The 20,445-nt window shown below is 36.5% G+C and overlaps 1 protein-coding gene across 2 annotated transcripts in view; it reads right to left on the reverse strand.

Annotated features, from left to right (window-relative positions):
* Positions 1-4,018: 4,018 nt before the first annotated feature.
* TMEM39B (transmembrane protein 39B) overlaps positions 4,019-20,445 on the reverse strand; it is a 26,216-nt gene continuing 9,789 nt past the window's right edge. For both annotated transcript variants that reach the window (XM_053707245.1, XM_053707244.1), the window contains exons 7-9: positions 11,641-11,828; positions 11,367-11,487; positions 4,019-4,353 (exon numbers count right to left, since the gene is read on the reverse strand). In XM_053707245.1, coding sequence (XP_053563220.1) covers positions 4,117-4,353; positions 11,367-11,487; positions 11,641-11,828 — 546 coding nt within the window. In that variant the 3' untranslated portion in view covers positions 4,019-4,116. The remainder of the gene's footprint in view (positions 4,354-11,366; positions 11,488-11,640; positions 11,829-20,445) is intronic.

Consider the following 20,445-nt stretch of genomic DNA (forward strand, 5'->3'; position numbering starts at 1 on the left):
TACTTATATAGTATGATCATCTGCATACGATAGTTTAACACTTAGTGCACTTTAAGACATTTTATTTTTTGCTCTGCAGTATTATCGTATAAATTCTCTGTATTTTACACTTTCACTTCAGCCATTGCCCACTCTGGACGTCCAGATATTATTATGTTTATTTTTTTAAGGATTTTTTTAAATCTATTGACTCCTATAGTATGAAATAATTTATGTACTATTAACTCTGTGTGATTAACTGCATCTCTTTTGTAATCTGCTTTGTTCAAGCTAGTCTTCAGAGCTTAATTAATTACCCCAGATATTTATATTCATTGTATTAGGATATTAACTGGTTTTTAACTCTGTCCCCTGTATATTATATATTTTAGATTTGATAATAAATTTGTACTATTTTTATCTTTATTGGTATTATATCTATATTTTCCTTAGCATCATTATGGTGTTATTTTCAGTGTAAACTTTAGCTATATTTGGTTTTATCTTAGTATATACATTCGATTATATGATTTAGGTGACCTTGTATCACATACCAATATTTAAACCATACCCTAGCTTTAACGCCAGTATTTCCCAGTCTTTTGTTCCTTTCTTTTTGTTTTTTTCTTTAGAGAGGGACCCCCTTATACTCGGCATAGGGTAGATATCAGCGCCAACTCTCATACTACTTTGAGATGATAGAAAGACAACAGTAACTCAACCACTCGTTACAACCAAGGTATGCAGAATACCACCTCTGAACGCACAACACATCAAACCTTGAAGCAGATGGGCTACAGCAGCAGAAGACCACACAGGTGCCACTCCTGTCAGCTAAGAACAGGAAACTGAGGCTAAAATTCGCACAGGCTCACTAAAATTGGACAATAGAAGATTGGAAAAAAAAACGTTGCCTGGTCTGATCAGTCTCGATTTCAGCTGCAACATTCAGATGGTAGGGTTCAGAATTTCGAGTAAACAACATGATACTAGGCAGGATGGATCCATGCTTTCAACAGTTCAGGATGGTGGTGTAATGCTGTGGGGTATATTTTCTTGGCACACTTTGGGCCCCTTAGTACCAATTGAGCATTGTTTAAACCCCACAGCCTACATGAATATTGTTGCTGACCATGTCCATCTTTATGACTACAGTGTACCCATCTTCTGATGGCTACTTCCAGCAGGATAATGCACCATGTCACACTGCTCAAATCATCTCAAAACTGGTTTATTAAACATGACAATGAGTTCACTGTACTCCAATGGTCTCCAAAGTCACCAGATCTCAATCCAATAAAACACCTTTGGGATGTGTTGGAATGGGAGATTCACATCATGGATGTGCAGCCGACAAATCTGCAGCAACTGCGTGATGCTATCATGTCAATATGGACCAAAATGTCTGAGGAATGTTTCCAACACCTTGTTGAATTTATGCCACGATGAATTAAGGCAGTTCTGAAGGCAAAAGGGGGTCCAACCCGGTACTAGCAAGGTGTACCTAATAAAGTGGCCGGTGAGTGTATATGTTACATAATAACAGATCGACATCTTAAAGCTGTCCATGTAATAGTATATAATGTCCACCTTTATTAGTTATTGTCTCCCTATGCACAAAGTGTAGCGAGGTATGAATTAAAATTTAGACTCCTCTTGTTTTAGAGTCTGATGTGGTGTGATAATGTGTATAGTCTCTTGTCCAGTATTTAAATATTTGTGATAGAAGAAAGTGAGTTTCTTGGAGGAAGATAATATTTGCTCTGAGTTTTTGTATTGGATTATGGCTGTCTGTCTTTTAACATCAGAGTTAAGACCTCTCACATTGTGAGAGATTAGATTAATTCTATGAATAGTCATTAAATAATGCGGGGGTAATGTCTCTCTAAGCAGTTCAAGCTATTTTTGGTAAAGTAACTTATGATATCTACTGTGGAGAATCTTCTAAAAAGAACATAAAGCTAAGCTTTCCCCTCTAGAAGCCTCCACCATATATATTCCTCAAAATCAACAAAATATAAATGTTTCTATGGATGAGTAAACATTTGGCATACAAGAATAAACATAAACTAACATTGACAACTAAAAATAAATAAATATAGCATGTAACAGTGTTAGTATAGCAAATATCAAGTGCAGTTAAAGAAGTCTGGTCATAATATTAGATAAACAATCAAAAGATGATCATTTGGGAAGGGTGACTAGTCAGAGTTTGTCTAGGACCCATTGGTTACACAGGCTCGTTATTACGTTAGGATTTTGTAGTAGTGGTTAAAGGTCCATTATACACAATTTTTTTCTTTGCATAAATGTTTTATAGATGATCTATTTATAAAGCCCATAAAGTATTTTTTTTTTTTTTAAATGTATAATTTTGCTTATTTTTAAAGAACATTGCTCTGATTTTCAGACTCCTAACCAAGCCCCAAAGTTTTATTTGAACACCGTCAGCTACCTTCTCCAGCTTGCTCCTGTTTGTGTAAAGGGTCTTTTCATATGCAAAAGAAGTGGGGGGGGGGGGGAGTGTCTTATTTTCCACTTGCAGTGGGCTTTCCAACTGCCTTTTCAAAAGAGCTAAACTGAAAGCTTCTAAGTACGGTTTTTAAACCATTTTATACTGGATTTTTATATCAGTATCTGTGCATCTTATTCTTTATAGTAGTGTCTATAACATGCAGTTATATGAAAATGAGTGTATACTGTCCCTTTAAGGTCAAACCTGGTTCTTGTTAAACGAGATGGTCTTCCCAATCAGTGAGTTTGTTCCTTTACATGGTCTTTAATAGACTCAAGGTTTAGGTTTTTAGGGCCTTTTCTTAGTCACCCTGGACAATTTGATTTTTTTGGATGCAAGTAGTTGTAGGTTTCACCGCTTCACAGTTGTTTCCGTAGGGTGGGAATCCAGTCGTATTTCAGGTATCTCCAAACCAAGAGTTTTACAGATGTCTGGAACTCTGTAGCTGATTTGAGCTATTCTTCCATCTTTAAAGTGTATTCAGGACATAGGGGAAACCCCATTGGTAAGGATCTGTTTTATTTTTTCTAAGCAAAGATGTTAGAGGGTGAAGTGTATTTCTCCATTGTAGGGTTTGGATACAAAGATCCTGAAAAAACTGTACATTTTCATTGAAATTTGGAAAGTAGGGTTCTTTCGGGCTGCATTCAAAATCTTTTCTTTGTCTGGGAATCTGAGGAATTTGACAATTACATCCCCTTGGCGGTAGAGTTGGCTCTAAGGGCTCTATGAGCTCGCTCTATCTGGTATTCTGTTTCGTTGGCATCTCCTGTGACAGCACAAAAAAGTCTTTGGAGGTAAGGGAGATCTTTGATGGTAATTGCTTTGGGTATCCATTTAAGCTGAATGTTAGATCTTCTGCTCCTATTCTAACTAAGGAGCTATACTAAGGTTGCATCCTCTATTGTTAGTACCTGTGCTGCAAGTGTAGAGCTTGCTCTAGTAGTTTTCACCTAGATTTTTATTAAGTCCCGATTGAGAATAATGAGGTGTGTCTGGGTTCCTTTATTGAAGGAACAGCAATGCACTACTGGAGCTAGCTGCAGCCACCAATCAGCAGCTAGTTCCCAGCTTCTGAGCCTACCTAGGAAAGCTTTTTTCAACAAGGTAAAACTGAAAAGTTTCTTTTAAATTGTATGCTCTGTCTGAATCATAAAAATGTGTGGGTTTCTGTAACTACTTGCCACATGGTGTTTATAAGAAAGTAATTTGATTACAGTAATTGATTCCTTTCAGCAGAGCAGATAACATAAAATTGTTGAGTTATATAAACACTAGCACTGTATTTCTTGCAAAGAAAAAGTGCACAAAATTATGTTTCTATATTAAATTCTCATAAAAGTAAATTTATACTGTTCCTCTGAAAGAACTCCATTAATCAATACAGCTATATGGTGATCGAGAATATGTTCAATATATCAGAAAAAGGCTATTGTGTGCAAACTACCAGATTACTTATAAGAAAACAACCAGACCAGTGCCTGTACACATATTATTCCAACAAAATGACCACCAAACAAGATATCAGAGTAAAAAAATATGCTCTTAAATTTAATTACACAAAGAAAAAAAGCAATAGTAACAAAAATACAGAGCTCTGGCACAAAGGGCAGGGATGTGCGTCAGTTCATCTTCTGTTCGGAGTCTGATGGGCCCACATAGGAATACGCTTTACCTAACACAATCCGATCACGCAGAAGTTTGAAGAAGGCGTAGTAATTGCTAAAGAGAATGAGGGCCAGAGAGATTGTGTGGTGCCACTTCTCTGAGGATAACAGTGAGTACAGCTGATAAAAGATCAGGGCTCCTTCCAGTGTCGTTAAAATGTTTAGCAACCGCAATGGGTTACTGAAGAAAAACTAAAAGAGAGAGGAGAAAAATCAGGGACACGCAAGTAAAAGTGTGGAAATAACTATACAAACTTAAAACTAGATATACATTTCAAATAAAAATAGGAGCTATTAAAAGTAGCACTTACACAGACTCCAGTTATTACAGGCTTGTGCACACTAATATTAGTTAAATGGACAGTAAAGTCAAACTTACATTTTCATGTATCAAAAATATAGCACGCAAATTTCCATTATTTAATTCCATGATCAGTTTTGATTTGTTCTCTTGGTATATTTTGCTGAAGAGTAAACAAATTGTAGGTCAGGTGCAGCAAACGCAGCTAGCTGGTGATTGGTGGCTGCACATACCTGTACTAAGGACTAGTTCCGAAGCGCTGTTTGTTTTGTGGTCTGGCTGTTTAAATTGTACAGATCGTACCTCTTTAATACATCTGTTGAAGAGACTTGGTGGTGCTGCTCATTTTGATGAGTGTTTGCTGTAGGGTAATGTGCTGTACCCCTTTGAGCTGGCACACCTTTTGCTCCCAGGTGCTGGAACTATCTTTTGGATTTTCTACATTGGCTGCACATATCTGGCCACTTCTCATTTGGCTCACATGTGGTCATCTGCCTAATATGTGTTGCTGCTCTTGTGATGACCTTACTAGGATTTACTGGTCAACAAAGGTATACCAAGAGAAAAAAGCAAATATAATACAATTAAAATTGGAAAGTTGTTTAAAAGTGAATGTTTTATGTAAATCATGATATAGTGGTTTTGACTTTACTGTCCCTTTAATTGGAACTTAAAAATAAAAAGTAAAATCTTTCTTTTTAATTATATTATAAAGGATATAGACACAGTTCAAAAAGGTATTTACTTTGTTCATAATATTGTACACCTTTATATACCTCTCTCAAAACTAAAATTACTTTGTACCAGATGAAATTAATGGGCACAGCTACAGGTGAAATTTGTGGTGACCCACAGCAAGCTAAAATTGCGGATATGGGGTGCATGTGGTTTTATTACAATGCGCATGAAGCTTTCACTACAAGAGAATTATAAGTGTTACAAAGTAGGCACTTTCAGTCAAACTATTTTGATAAAAAAAACATGTCATTTCCCCCCAATGATTTGTATTGATGTTTATCATGAGCAACCCACAAGTTTGCTTGTCCCTTCTACCTTTTATGGAAGGCTATTACATGTTTCTACTAGGTTTTCGGAATTGAAGGAACCATCGAACACAAATATATTCAGTGAGCTTTAACTTGTGAAATGTATCTTTGTCTCAGTAATCTACCACTGAACCATTTAAATTGATTAGATTTTTGTCATTTTTTGGGCAGTGATGTAATTTGTAAACCAGAGTTCTCAAAGTACCGGCTCCGGGGCCATATGTGGCTCTCAAGATAGTTTCATCAGGCCCTCCCTTGTTTATTAGGTAAAACAATAATTTGGGCTGTCAGTTTTTATTTTAGGGTTCTAAGGGGTGTAACTAGTTGTTGTTCTATATAGGCAACTCACAAAATAAACATAAAGGCAAGCACCCAGTGTAGACTCCCAGTTCCAGAATGATCACTTCACTTGGCACTCACAAGATAAATATAACGGTGTATGTCTATTGTGGACTACAACTCCCATCAGGCACTACTACTTGGGTAAATTAATAGAAAAAGGAGAGAGTCGCCATATGTGTGAATCAATCGAAAACTGAAGGAGAGTACAAAGATAGTACAGGGTACTCACATTCTGTGAAGGCACTCCAATGTGCCAATAGTTGCAGGCTGGTTTTCAACAGCAGACCAGCTAGCTGATACAGGCAGTATCTGGATTCCCAAGAGAGGCAGCTCCCCAAGGTAGCGTAGAAAAATGCTCTCAGCAATGAGAATGTATAGTTAAAAAAATGTTTTAATCCAAAGTAAAAACAACAACTCATGCTGTTGTGTGCACAAACAGATCATGCAACATGTTTCATGGTTAGTACCATTTCATCAGGCATGAAACGGTGCTAACCGTGAAACATGTTGCATGATATGATATGGATTCCCTTAGAATTTTAGTAATTCCCCTAAGAAAAGGGGATTTACGTTTGGGGACAGGTCAAAGTTTCCCAAAATTATCCCAACAGGGTAGGCCTATGTATCCCTGGAGGGCAGTGCCTGATACCTGGTTTAATATCAAAGAAATATAAGGAAAGAAAAGAAGGTATCTTGTGGCACACTTAAATGGAAAACTTTATTTTCGATCTGATATTGTAGAAAAGGCACTAAGGAAAAGATTAAAATATAACTTTTATTGATATCTTTAAAATATTTAAATGACAAGAAAACAAAACATATAAAATGGGGAGATTTGATGTTTTCAAAAAATGTATCCCAAATGGTACTAAATTGTCATTTGTAAGTCACATAGGAACAGCTAGATAAATGCTGTTTAATAAATAGCCTCTATCAATCTATATTTAGTTTTCTATTACCATGGGAATTTATTTATATTCATTAGTTTCAAATTTCCCTAGAGATGATCTAAGTCATCCAACATAACTTGCTTATGGTAAAAATAGGTGTGAAAGGAACATTAAAATTGCTGTGTCAGGGATCACACAGGGGGATAGTGTATAACTTATTGGTGTGAATTGCGATCTCGATTTGATGGGGAATCAAATATGTAATATTATATTCCAAACTAGTTGTAAATTACTGGTGGCTGAGTGAGGTGCTTAAACAATTTTGCAGCATTGTCCCAACCCAAAAACTAACTGGTTTGGTTTGGACCACAAGATAGCATGAGTAATGCCTAATAAATTCTTAAATATACAGATTGCCCCCAAAAAAAAAAATTTTACACAGTGTTAAGTGTAAATACCCCCCTGAGAAGTTAAGGTATTATTGGAGACGTCTTCCAATAATATGATAGTGTTCTGTGACACAGCTTGTTTTTATTAAAATGATATATATATGCGCTTCTCGTTATACATAAGGGGAATAACCCCTAGATTAGAATATTCTAAATCAATATATTTCAGCTTAGAACCCGTTAATGGGTGATGGACAGAGTATCACTTGGTTAAAGGTAGTGAATAAGGCTATCGTAAGTAAGGCTATCAAAAAATATAGGAACACTGTGGATACTCCACAATCCTATAATGACCATATACTATGATTTTGACCATATACTATGATTTTACAATAGTTTACCAGCAAGTTTTTTAACCGCTAAGCTACCCACCAAGTTTACCCACCAAGTTTAAGCTAAATTGCCGACATACGGCCAACAAAATTAAGAAATTTCTATTTTAAACATAGAGCATAAGGAGAAGCAGAGCGAACGCCTGACGCGCGTTTCGCCTACTGCTTTGTCAAAGGCCTTTGACAATTTTGTTGGCCGTATGTCGGCAATTTAGCTTAAACTTGGTGGGTAAACTTGGTGGGTAGCTTAGCGGTTAAAAAACTTGCTGGTAAACTATTGTAAAATCATAGTATATGGTCAAAATCATAGTATATGGTCATTATAGGATTGTGGAGTATCCACAGTGTTCCTATATTTTTTGATAGCCTTACTTACGATAGCCTTATTCACTACCTTTAACCAAGTGATACTCTGTCCATCACCCATTAACGGGTTCTAAGCTGAAATATATTGATTTAGAATATTCTAATCTAGGGGTTATTCCCCTTATGTATAACGAGAAGCGCATATATATATCATTTTAATAAAAACAAGCTGTGTCACAGAACACTATCATATTATTGGAAGACGTCTCCAATAATACCTTAACTTCTCAGGGGGGTATTTACACTTAACACTGTGTAATTTTTTTTTTTTTGGGGGCAATCTGTATATTTAAGAATTTATTAGGCATTACTCATGCTATCTTGTGGTCCAAACCAAACCAGTTAGTTTTTGGGTTGGGACAATGCTGCAAAATTGTTTAAGCACCTCACTCAGCCACCAGTAATTTACAACTAGTTTGGAATATAATATTACATATTTGATTCCCCATCAAATCGAGATCGCAATTCACACCAATAAGTTATACACTATCCCCCTGTGTGATCCCTGACACAGCAATTTTAATGTTCCTTTCACACCTATTTTTACCATAAGCAAGTTATGTTGGATGACTTAGATCATCTCTAGGGAAATTTGAAACTAATGAATATAAATAAATTCCCATGGTAATAGAAAACTAAATATAGATTGATAGAGGCTATTTATTAAACAGCATTTATCTAGCTGTTCCTATGTGACTTACAAATGACAATTTAGTACCATTTGGGATACATTTTTTGAAAACATCAAATCTCCCCATTTTATATGTTTTGTTTTCTTGTCATTTAAATATTTTAAAGATATCAATAAAAGTTATATTTTAATCTTTTCCTTAGTGCCTTTTCTACAATATCAGATCGAAAATAAAGTTTTCCATTTAAGTGTGCCACAAGATACCTTCTTTTCTTTCCTTATATTTCTTTGATGATATGGATTCCCACCCTACGGAAACAACTGTGAAGCGGTGAACCTACAACTTGCATCCAAAAAATCAAATTGGTCCAGGGTCACTAAGAAATGGTGCATGAAACAGTGCTAACCGTGAAACATGTTGCATGATATGTTTGTGCACACAACAGCATGAGTTGTTGTTTTTAATATTGTTTTTATTTTGGATTAAAAAAATTTTTTAACTATACATTCTCATTGCTGAGAGCATTTTTCTACGCTACCTTGGGGAGCTGCCTCTCTTGGGAATCCAGATACTGCCTGTATCAGCTAGCTGGTCTGCTGTTGAAAACCAGCCTGCAACTATTGGCACATTGGAGTGCCTTCACAGAATGTGAGTACCCTGTACTATCTTTGTACTCTCCTTCAGTTTTCGATTGATTCACACATATGGCGACTCTCTCCTTTTTCTGTTGTTTTTAGAGCTGTTAACCACATATGGTGAAGATTGAGTGTTGCCTCTTAATTTTTGGACATCATTTACCCATCATTTCACATTATTCCTGACTACCTCATAATCACCAAGGACTGTGATCAAAACTGGTGACTATATAAAAAAAAACTTTAGATTTTGTTCTGGAGTATATTGATTTTTCTATATAGCGCCCCCTATAGGGTGTTAACCCTTTATATTACTTGGGTAAATATCCCTTCTGGTTCCTTGTATATCCAGTTCCCGGGCACTTACTCAGGTTTCAAGCGGCCCCCATGGGAGACAAACACTTGGCCGGTGGCCCCCCAGATATATTTTACTTGATACCCTTGCTGTAAATGCATGGGCAAGGCACAAGAAAGTATACGCTTATGATATTAATAACTGTCTCTACCACCTCTTCTGAAAGGATATTCAATAATAATCGACATTCTCGGGTAACGAAGAGCTTTAAAATACATAACTGGCTACAGGAACACATATTTCAGTTGTTCTCCAGATCAAGTTTAAAGAAATTGTGAAATTGAAATACAGATTAAAATATTATAAGTCCTTTATGTAATTTAAAAGTCAGTTTCCTACTCTCAAAACACAGTTAATAAATGTATTTAACAATGGCAAGTAAACAAAAATGACCAAAGAACCAATCAAACACTTGTTTAAGAGCCCAGCATGGTTGTTTATATATAAATGTTAAAGTGTTTAAAAAAATTAGGAGCCAGATAGGATACAAAATAAAAATTACCTTCTGGGATCTGTCAAGCCAGGCCAAATCTATCAGTTAAAACCTTTATTAAAGTAATTTTGATATAGTAGAGTTAAAGGGACATTGTAGTAAAAAATGGATGTTCCTGTGCTGAATAAAGTTTTCTGTGGGATTTATTCGTATCTGCCATTGGGCAATAGGTACTTGAATATCATTTGTGCAGAAACATGCACTTCAAAGCCAATGTTTTTATTTTATTAATCAGATAAAGCATGCAATTGTAAGCAACTTTCTAATTTACTGCCATTATCAATTTTTCTTCGTTATCTTGGTATCTTTATTTTAAAAAGCAAGAATGTAAGCTTAGGAGCTGACCCATTTTAGGTTCAGCACCTGGGTAGTGCTTGCTGATTGGTGACTAACCATGTTAGTGATTATTTCACCTGTACTCTAGTTCACTATAACGAAAACCTGGCCTATTGAGGGTACTTGAGGACAGCGGTTAAGAACCACTGCTCTATCTGAGCCGTGAAAGAAAAAATTGAGGTTTGTGTCCCTTTAGTAGGTCTAGCTTGGAGGGGAGAAAGGAAGAGGTGACATGATATAAAACATCAATTAGATGAACGAATATAGTTCTTCATTTTTCACAAAATCTACCAAGTCAATACAAGGGCTAATAATCAAACATTGGTGGCTAGTGGATTCAGGGGTTATTTCCAGAAACATTTCTTTACAGAAAGGGTGCTGATACCCAGAACAAACTTCCACAAGAAGTGGTATGGACAAATACTGTAAGGGAATGCTGAGATATGCAGAGCAGGGGATTTCCACTAACTAACTAGTCATAGACTAGTTAGTACATGTTCCCCCAGACTTGAGAGCTAAAATTATATACTTCTACCCTGTGCATATGGCTATCCTGAATTAAGCCTGCACTTCAGACAGGAGTATGGGAACTCATTGGGTCTCCTGGCTCTTATCAATGTTTCTAAACTAAGGCTGCACATGAATAATGAATAAACACTACCTATAGAGCATGCAGCTGTAGGATTAGTTACTTGTTTTCCATAGAACTGCTGTCATGTGCTATGATCATTTAGATTTATTAATCCTTCATCTGAAAACTGCACAAACAGAATTATTTTACAAGGCTACTACACCTGTTTATTTAAATCAAAGTATTTTGCAGTGAAACGCTAGGAGCACGATCTGAAGCTTTCCTTAGCTTCCAGCAACTGACTCTGAAACGCCAAGGGTGTCCCTGGTAAACCACACAGTTGACCAGTGAGAATTTTAAACTTAGGGAATTTAGCATATTACTGGCCACTAAGATATTGATATACACTCCTGTTGTATTACTGATTTTAGCTCAACGATTCATAAATCAGACTTACATGGAAGCGGAAGTGAGACACATCAGAGGGGATGGCCACATTATAGTGACCAACTGCTTTGTAGACATTCTTATTGTGTTTGACCAGGACTCCTTGTGGCCACATACATTCCTCCATCCATCTACAAAATAGATAAACAAAAAAAAAAAAAAGCCATTGCTTTATATTTTTGAGATGGCATAACCACTGAGTTGTATTTCATTTGCATAGCATAGTTATGTGTTTGTGCACAGATTTCTAACAATGCGCGCGTAACAACAAATGGTTCCCTTACGAATGCTGCAGCATGTTTGAACATAGTGCTGGATCCACTTTCTGCCAACAACCAAGGTGAGCCGCAGCTTTATGTAGGAGGTCACAGTACCGAGCAGGCAGGAGGTGCTGAGTTAGAATGACCGATGTGCTTAGGGAGACTTGCAGGAAGAGCTCACAGGACCAACGTTTATCATAATATTGAGTGCTCTAAAGAGAAAAGATTAAACTTATTTTGGTGACAACAGGATATGTGGAAAGATAAGTTGAAGAACAATACAATATAGAGTAGGTATTCATTACATATTTTGCTCCAAAAACACTTAGCTAGAGGTATTACTGCATTTAAAAGGTATATCAAAGAATTTGTTAGCGCATGTCATTTTTGCACTAGTGAAAATAAAACCCTATGGGCTAGATTTACAAGTGGAGTGCAAATGTTTGCGCGCCAGCGATAAGGGGTTTATCGCTGGTGTTTGCGCTTGTCGGGCTTACCGCTCGTATTACGAGTTAAAAGTAAACAATTTCTTGATCACAATCGCGAGTTATGCTAGAAAGATTCTGTGACTTCAGAGCTCTGGTTAACTGCTTTCTGAAACTAAAAAATTGCACAAAAACACATCAAAAATACATTACAAAGTATAGTTACACTGATAACAACACTATCTACTAAAAATATATTAAAAAATATATTGCACACAAGTTATAAGGGTTCAAAGATATCAGATATAAGGCAGGCAAAGGGCTTTAACATAGAGATACATACATATACATGTCTAAAGATGGATATATATATATATATAAAATAATGTGTGTGTGTGTACATATGTATTTACAGACATATATATACACAGAAACATAAATATATACGTACACACAAGACATATTTAAGTGCAAGTAGATGAAAACATGTTAAAGAATATTTATGCAATATTCGTATTTAATCGTTATACTGTGTATTTACTGTAAATATTTCACATTCCAATGTTCTATTTTATTTTTAAATAGATATTCCTATATATGTCTATAATTCTCTCTCTATATATCTAATATATATATATATATATTGTATAAAAAAACATCAGATATAGAGCAGCTAATGCTCAAGCAGAAGCGTTAATTAGCGCTTCACTTGTAATCTGGCCCAATGTGTTTAACCTCTGTAAAGAAGTTAAAAACCTAGGTATAGTCCCACTTAACAGCCACAGATAATTTCTGTTCATTAGCAAGATATAGCTGTGAGCCAAAAGCAGCAGCACAACCCTGCTAATTACTGTCAATTTCCAGCTTGGGAACTGCAATCCTGAGAAGGACTTTAGGTGTTTAACCCACACAAAGGAGTCAAACACTAAAATAAAGTTTGATATTCAACAGCGCAAAAATCACATAGCCTAACCATTTAGAGCATGTAATTGTGGCTTACAACGTCCCTTTAAAGCAATACCATATTATGCTGATATGTCAATGAGGGTACTAAGTAAGGCAGGGTCACAAGCTAGTGGGTGCAGAGATGTCAGCATAACTGGGACATATGCAGTTTGGGATCCTAAAACATTTTCAGACACACAAAAAAACACTGGTGCTTTTGCCATATTTACAAATGTTAGAAGCAACATATTTTTAAGGATAGTACTATTTAGGTGCCACATTGCTGGCTATAACATTTCCATTATGCAGCATTGTTGCTGGTAACATCCTGTGCTATTTTTTGTGTGTTACTATTGCTTTAATAAATGAATTCAAAACATAAAGTGAAATGAATATAACAACTGTAAAATAGAATGTTAAAGGACATGAAACCCAAAATTTCTCTCACTATTTAGTTAGAACACACATTACTTCTATTATCAAATTTGCTTCATTCTCTTGGCATCATTTATTGAAGGAGCAGCAATGCACTACTGGTTCCTAACTGAACACATGGGTGAGCCAATGACAATTGGTATATATATGCAGCCACCAATCAGCAGCTAAAACCTAGGTTCTTTGATGTTCCTGAGCTTTCCTAGATAAACCGTTCAGCAAAGGATAACAAGAGAAGGAAGCAAATTAAATAATAGAAATAAATTGGAATGTTTTTTAAAATTGTATGCTCTGTCTAAATCACGAACTCTACTGTCCCTTTAAGCTTGTTTGACTGTAATATAAGAGAACGTAAGGTGGCTAAGTGAAGAATGGATTATTGGATAGCTATGCTTGAGAATACAGAGAATGGGGGTTGTGCATGTGTGCTGTATGAACCTGTAAATTGTGCTAATCTGTCCATATTGATTTCCCTCTTGAGAACTAATTTAAAAATGTTTTGTCTTCCACTGCCAATACTTAGCGTGTTCATTTTTGTGATTATTACAACCTGTGTAAAGCATTTTCTAGACACATCATAAAGTAACTGAGATCACTGTTGTAATAAATTCTTTTTGCAGCAGTTTAGAATATGATGATTACTTCGCACAACCAAGCAGATGTTAATAAAAGCAAACTTCTGTAACCTAGGTTTTCTTCAAAATGCTGCAAATTGCTTAAATCAGCAACTGATATGCAGTACTTAAAGGGACAGTCTACACCAGAATGGTTATTGTTTAAAGATAGATAATCCCATTATTACCCATTCCCCAGTTTTGCATAACCAACACAGTTATATTAATGTACTTTTTAACCTCTGTGATTACAATCATCTAAGCCTCTGCAGACTGCCTCTTTTTCAGTTATTTTGACTTGCATTTTAGCCATTCAGTGCCGACTCATAAATAACTCCACATAAGTAAGCATAATGTTATCTATATGACACACATGAACTAACGCCCTCTTGCTATGAAAAACTGTCAAAATGCACTGAGATAAGAGGCAGCCTTCAAGGTCTTAGAAATTAGCATATGAGCCTACCTAGGTTTAGCTTTCAACAAAGAATACCAAGAAAAAAAAAGAAAATGTGATGATCAAAGTACATTGGAAAGGATGTAACAAGGATGTAACAATGATTGTACACATTTCTCTCAAGACAATTGATATGTTTTTTTCTTTATGTACCAACAAACTATTTGAAGTATTGCTTGTCTGTTATTGCATATCAAACCTCAATAAAAAACTAGATAAAAAGTACAATGGAAAGCTGCTTAAAATTGCATGCCCTATCTGAATGATGAAAGTTTAATTTTGACTAAACTGTCCCTTTAAAGAAAATCTAAGTTACAGGAGTTTGCTTTATAGCCTCTCTAGGGAACATTGGAGACGCACAATCTTCACACAAAAGCAAGAAGTGTTTAAAATGGCAGTGTACTGTAATATTATTTTCCCCTTAGCATGTTTCCAATTACTTGTAATACCTGCTGCAGGGTAATAATTATTTTGGAAATTGCTCCTTTATTTTTTGTATTAGAAATAAGCTGCTTTTACTATTAAAGCCACCTACCATTATTTTCAAGAACATGCCCATTGAAAAGGGATGAAGGTTGCAAAAAGACAAAATCTAACTCTCTCTCTATACAATACTTAGGTATTAAAATGTTAATCGTTGATGTGGTTTCAATTAACAAAAACAGCTATTTAAATTGCAAAAATTAACCTAAACTAGCACTTTCCAATATATTTAATACTCTGCAGCTGGTTTTACACGTTTGAACACACAATGGGCTAGATTACTAGTGGCGCGCTAACTTTTTCTTTCGCTCTTGTGCCAACTGTGATAAAAGTAAACTTCTAACGCGGGCAGGTTAGCGTGCGTATTACAAGATGAAAGTAAAAAGTTACCATGCAAGCAAAAGTCTGCACGCTAACTTCAAGACTTTGAATATTGCAAAAACATAATTTATGTAAGAACTTACCTGATAAATTCATTTCTTTCATATTAGCAAGAGTCCATGAGCTAGTGACGTATGGGATATACATTCCTACCAGGAGGGGCAAAGTTTCCCAAACCTCAAAATGCCTATAAATACACCCCTCACCACACCCACAAATCGGTTTAACGAATAGCCAAGAAGTGGGGTGATAAGAAAAAAGTGCGAAAGCATAAAAAATAAGGAATTGGAATAATTGTGCTTTATACAAAAAAATCATAACCACCACAAAAAAGGGTGGGCCTCATGGACTCTTGCTAATATGAAAGAAATGAATTTATCAGGTAAGTTCTTACATAAATTATGTTTTCTTTCATGTAATTAGCAAGAGTCCATGAGCTAGTGACGTATGGGATAATGACTACCCAAGATGTGGATCTTCCACGCAAGAGTCACTAGAGAGGGAGGGATAAAATAAAGACAGCCAATTCCTGCTGAAAATAATCCACACCCAAAATAAAGTTTAAATGAAAACATAAGCAGAAGATTCAAACTGAAACAGCTGCCTGAAGTACTTTTCTACCAAAAACTGCTTCAGAAGAAGAAAACACATCAAAATTGTAGAATTTAGTGAAAGTATGCAAAGAAGACCAAGTTGCTGCTTTGCAAATCTGATCAACCGAAGCTTCATTCCTAAACGCCCAGGAAGTAGAAACTGACCTAGTAGAATGAGCTGTAATCCTCTGAGGCGGAGTTTTACCCGACTCAACATAGGCATGATGAATTAAAGATTTCAACCAAGATGCCAAAGAAATGGCAGAAGCTTTCTGGCCTTTTCTAGAACCGGAAAAGATGACAAATAGACTAGAAGTCTTTCGGAAAGTCTTAGTAGCTTCAACATAATATTTCAAAGCTCTAACAACATCCAAAGAATGCAATGATTTCTCCTTAGAATTCTTAGGATTAGGGCATAATGAAGGAACTACAATTTCTCTACTAATGTTGTTGGAATTCACAACCTTAGGTAAAAATTTAAAAGAAGTTTGCAACACCGCCTTATCCTGATGAAAAATCAGAAAAGGAGACTCACAAGAAAGAGCAGACAATTCAGAAACTCTTCTGGCAGAAAATATGGCCAAAAGGAACAAAACTTTCCAAGAAAGTAATTTAATGTCCAATGAATGCATAGGTTCAAACGGAGGAGCTTGAAGAGCCCCCAGAACCAAATTCAAACTCCAAGGAGGAGAAATTGACAGGTTTTATACGAACCAAGGCTTGTACAAAACAATGAATATCAGGAAGATTAGCAATCTTTCTGTGAAAAAGAACAGAAAGAGCAGAGATTTGACCTTTCAAGGAACTTGCGGACAAACCTTTATCTAAACCATCCTGAAGAAACTGTAAAATTCTCGGAATTCTAAAAGAATGCCAGGTAAAATGATGAGAAAGACACCAAGAAATATAAGTCTTCCAGACTCTATAATATATCTCTCTAGATACAGATTTACGAGCCTGTAACATAGTATTAAATCACAGAGTCAGAGAAACCTCTTTGACCAAGAATCAAGCGTTCAATCTCCATACCTTTAAATTTAAGGATTTGAGATCCTGATGGAAAAAAAGGACCTTGCGACAGAAGGTCTGGTCTTAACGGAAGAGTCCACGGCTGGCAAGAGGCCATCCGGACAAGATCCGCATACCAAAACCTGTGAGGCCGTGCTGGAGCTACCAGCAGAACAAACGAGCATTCCTTCAGAATCTTGGAGATTACTCTTGGAAGAAGAACTAGAGGCGGAAAGATATAGGCAGGATGATACTTCCAAGGAAGTGATAATGCATCCACTGCCTCCGCCTGAGGATCCCGGGATCTGGACAGATACCTGGAAAGTTTCTTGTTTAGATGAGAAGCCATCAGATCTATTTCTGGAAGTTCCCACATTTGAACAATCTGAAGAAATACCTCTGGGTGAGGAGACCATTCGCCCGGATGCAACGTTTGGCGACTGAGATAATCCGCTTCCCAATTGTCTATACCTGGAATATGAACCGCAGAGATTAGACAGGAGCTGGATTCCGCCCAAACCAGAATTTGAGATACTTCTTTCATAGCCAGAGGACTGTGAGTCCCTCCTTGATGATTGATGTATGCCACAGTTGTGACATTGTCTGTCTGAAAACAAATGAACGATTCTCTCTTCAGAAGAGGCCAAGACTGAAGAGCTCTGCAAATTGCACGGAGTTCCAAAATATTGATCGGTAATCTCACCTCCTGAGATTCCCAAACCCCTTGTGCTGTCAGAGACCCCCACACAGCTCCCCAACCTGTAAGACTTGCATCTGTTGAAATTACAGTCCAGGTCGGAAGAACAAAAGAAGCCCCCTGAACTAAACGATGGTGATCTGTCCACCACGTCAGAGAGTGTCGTACAATCGGTTTTAAAGATATTAATTGAGATATCTTTGTGTAATCCCTGCACCATTGGTTCAGCATACAGAGCTGAAGAGGTCGCATGTGAAAACGAGCAAAGGGGATCGCATCCGATGCAGCAGTCATAAGACCTAGAATTTCCATGCATAAGGCTACCGAAGGGAATGATTGTGACTGAAGGTTTCGACAAGCTGAAATCAATTTTAGACGTCTCTTGTCTGTTAGACAGAGTCATAGACACTGAATCAATCTGGAAACCCAAAAAGGTTACCCTTGTCTAAGGAATCAATTAACTTTTTAGTGAATTGATCCTCCAACCATGATTTTGAAGAAACAACAAAAGTCGATTCGTATGAAATTCTGCTAAATGTGAAGACTGAGCAAGTACCAAGATATCGTCCAAATAAGGAAATACCACAATACCCTGTTCTCTGATTACAAATAGAAGGGCACCGAGAACCTTTGTAAAAATTCTTGGAGCTGTTGCTAGGCCAAACGGCAGAGCCACATAATGCTTGTCTAGGAAAGAGAATCTCAGAAACTGATAGTGAGCTGGATGAATCGGAATATGCAGATATGCATCCTGTAAATCTATTGTAGACATATAATGCCCTTGCTGAACAAAAGGCAGGATAGTCCTTACAGTTACCATTTTGAATGTTGGTATCCTTACATAACGACTCAATATTTTTAGATCCAGAACTGGTCTGAAGGAATTCTCCTTATTTGGTACAATGAAGAGATTCGAATAAAACCCAGCCCCTGTTCCAGAACTGGAACTGGCATAATTACTCCAGCCAACTCTAGATCTGAAACACATTTCAGAAATGCTTGAGCCTTTGCTGGGTTTACTGGGACACGGGAAAGAAAAAATCTCTTTGCAGGAGGTCTCATCTTGAAACCAATTCTGTACCCTTCTGAAATAATGTTCTGAATCCAAAGATTGTGAACAGAATTGATCCAAATTTCTTTGAAAAAACGTAATCTGCCCCCTACCAGCTGAGCTGGAATGAGGGCCGCACCTTCATGTGGACTTAGAAGCTGGCTTTGCTTTTCTAGAAGGCTTGGATTTATTCCAGACTGGAGATGGTTTCCAAACTGAAACTGCTCCTGAGGATGAAGGATCAGGCTTTTGTTCTTTGTTGAAACGAAAGGTACGAAAACGATTATTAGCCCTGTTTTTACCCTTAGATTTTTTATCCTGTGGTAAAAAAGTTCCTTTCCCACCAGTAACAGTTGAGATAATAGAATCCAACTGAGAACCAAATAATTTATTACCCTGGAAAGAAAGGGAAAGTAGAGTCGATTTAGAAGACATATCAGCATTCCAAGTTTTAAGCCATAAAGCTCTTCTAGCTAAAATAGCTAGAGACATAAACCTGACATCAACTCTGATAATATCAAAAATGGCATCACAGATAAAATTATTGGCATGTTGAAGAAGAATAATAATGTTATGAGAATCATGATCTGTTACTTGTTGCGCTAAAGTTTACAACCAAAAAGTTGAAGCTGCAGCAACATCCGCCAAAGATATAGCAGGTCTAAGAAGATTACCTGAACACAAATAAGCTTTTCTTAGAAAGGATTCAATTTTCCTATCTAAAGGATCCTTAAAGGAAGTACCATCTGCCGTAGGAATAGTAGTATGTTTAGCAAGGGTAGAGATAGCCCCATCAACTTTAGGGATTTTGTCCCAAAACTCTAATCTGTCAGACGGCACAGGATATAATTGCTTAAAATGTTTAGAAGGAGTAAATGAATTACCCAAATTATTCCATTCTCTGGAAATTACTTCAGAAATAGCACCAGGAACAGGAAAAACTTCTGGAATAACTACAGGAGATTTAAAGACCTTGTCTAAACGTTTAGATTTAGTATCAAGAGGACCAGAATCCTCAATTTCTAATGCAATTAGGACTTCTTTAAGTTAAGAACGAATAAATTCCATTTTAAATAAATATGAAGATTTATCAGCATCAACCTCTGAAACAGAATCCTCTGAACCAGAAGAATCATTAGAATTAGAATGATGATGTTCATTTAAAAATTCATCTGGATAAAGAGAAGTTTTAAAAGACTTTTTATGTTTACTAGAAGGAGGAATAACAAACATAGCCTTCTTAATAGATTCAGAAACAAAATCTCTTATGTTATCAGGAACACTCTGAACATTAGATGTTGATGGAACTGCAACAGGTAATGGTATTTTACTAAAGGAAATATTTTCTGCATTAACAAGTTTGTCATGACATTTAATACAAACAACAGCTGGAGGAACAGCTACCAAAAGTTTACAGCAGATACACTTAGCTTTGGTAGTTCCAGCACCAGGCAGCGATTTTCCTGAAGTATCTTCTGACTCAGATGCAACATGAGACATCTTGCAATATGTAAGAGAAAAAACAACATATAAAGCAAAATTGATCAAATTCCTTAAATGACAGTTTCAGGAATGGGAAAAAATGCCAAAGAACAAGCTTCTAGCAACCAGAAGCAATGAAAAATGAGACTTAAATAATGTGGAGACAAAAGCGACGCCCATATTTTTTTAGCGCCAAATAAGACGCCCACATTATTTGGCGCCTAAATGCTTTTGGCGCCAAAAATGACGCCACATCCA

The sequence above is a fragment of the Bombina bombina genome, chromosome 3, assembly GCF_027579735.1.
Source record: "Bombina bombina isolate aBomBom1 chromosome 3, aBomBom1.pri, whole genome shotgun sequence".
Lineage (NCBI taxonomy): Eukaryota > Metazoa > Chordata > Amphibia > Anura > Bombinatoridae > Bombina > Bombina bombina.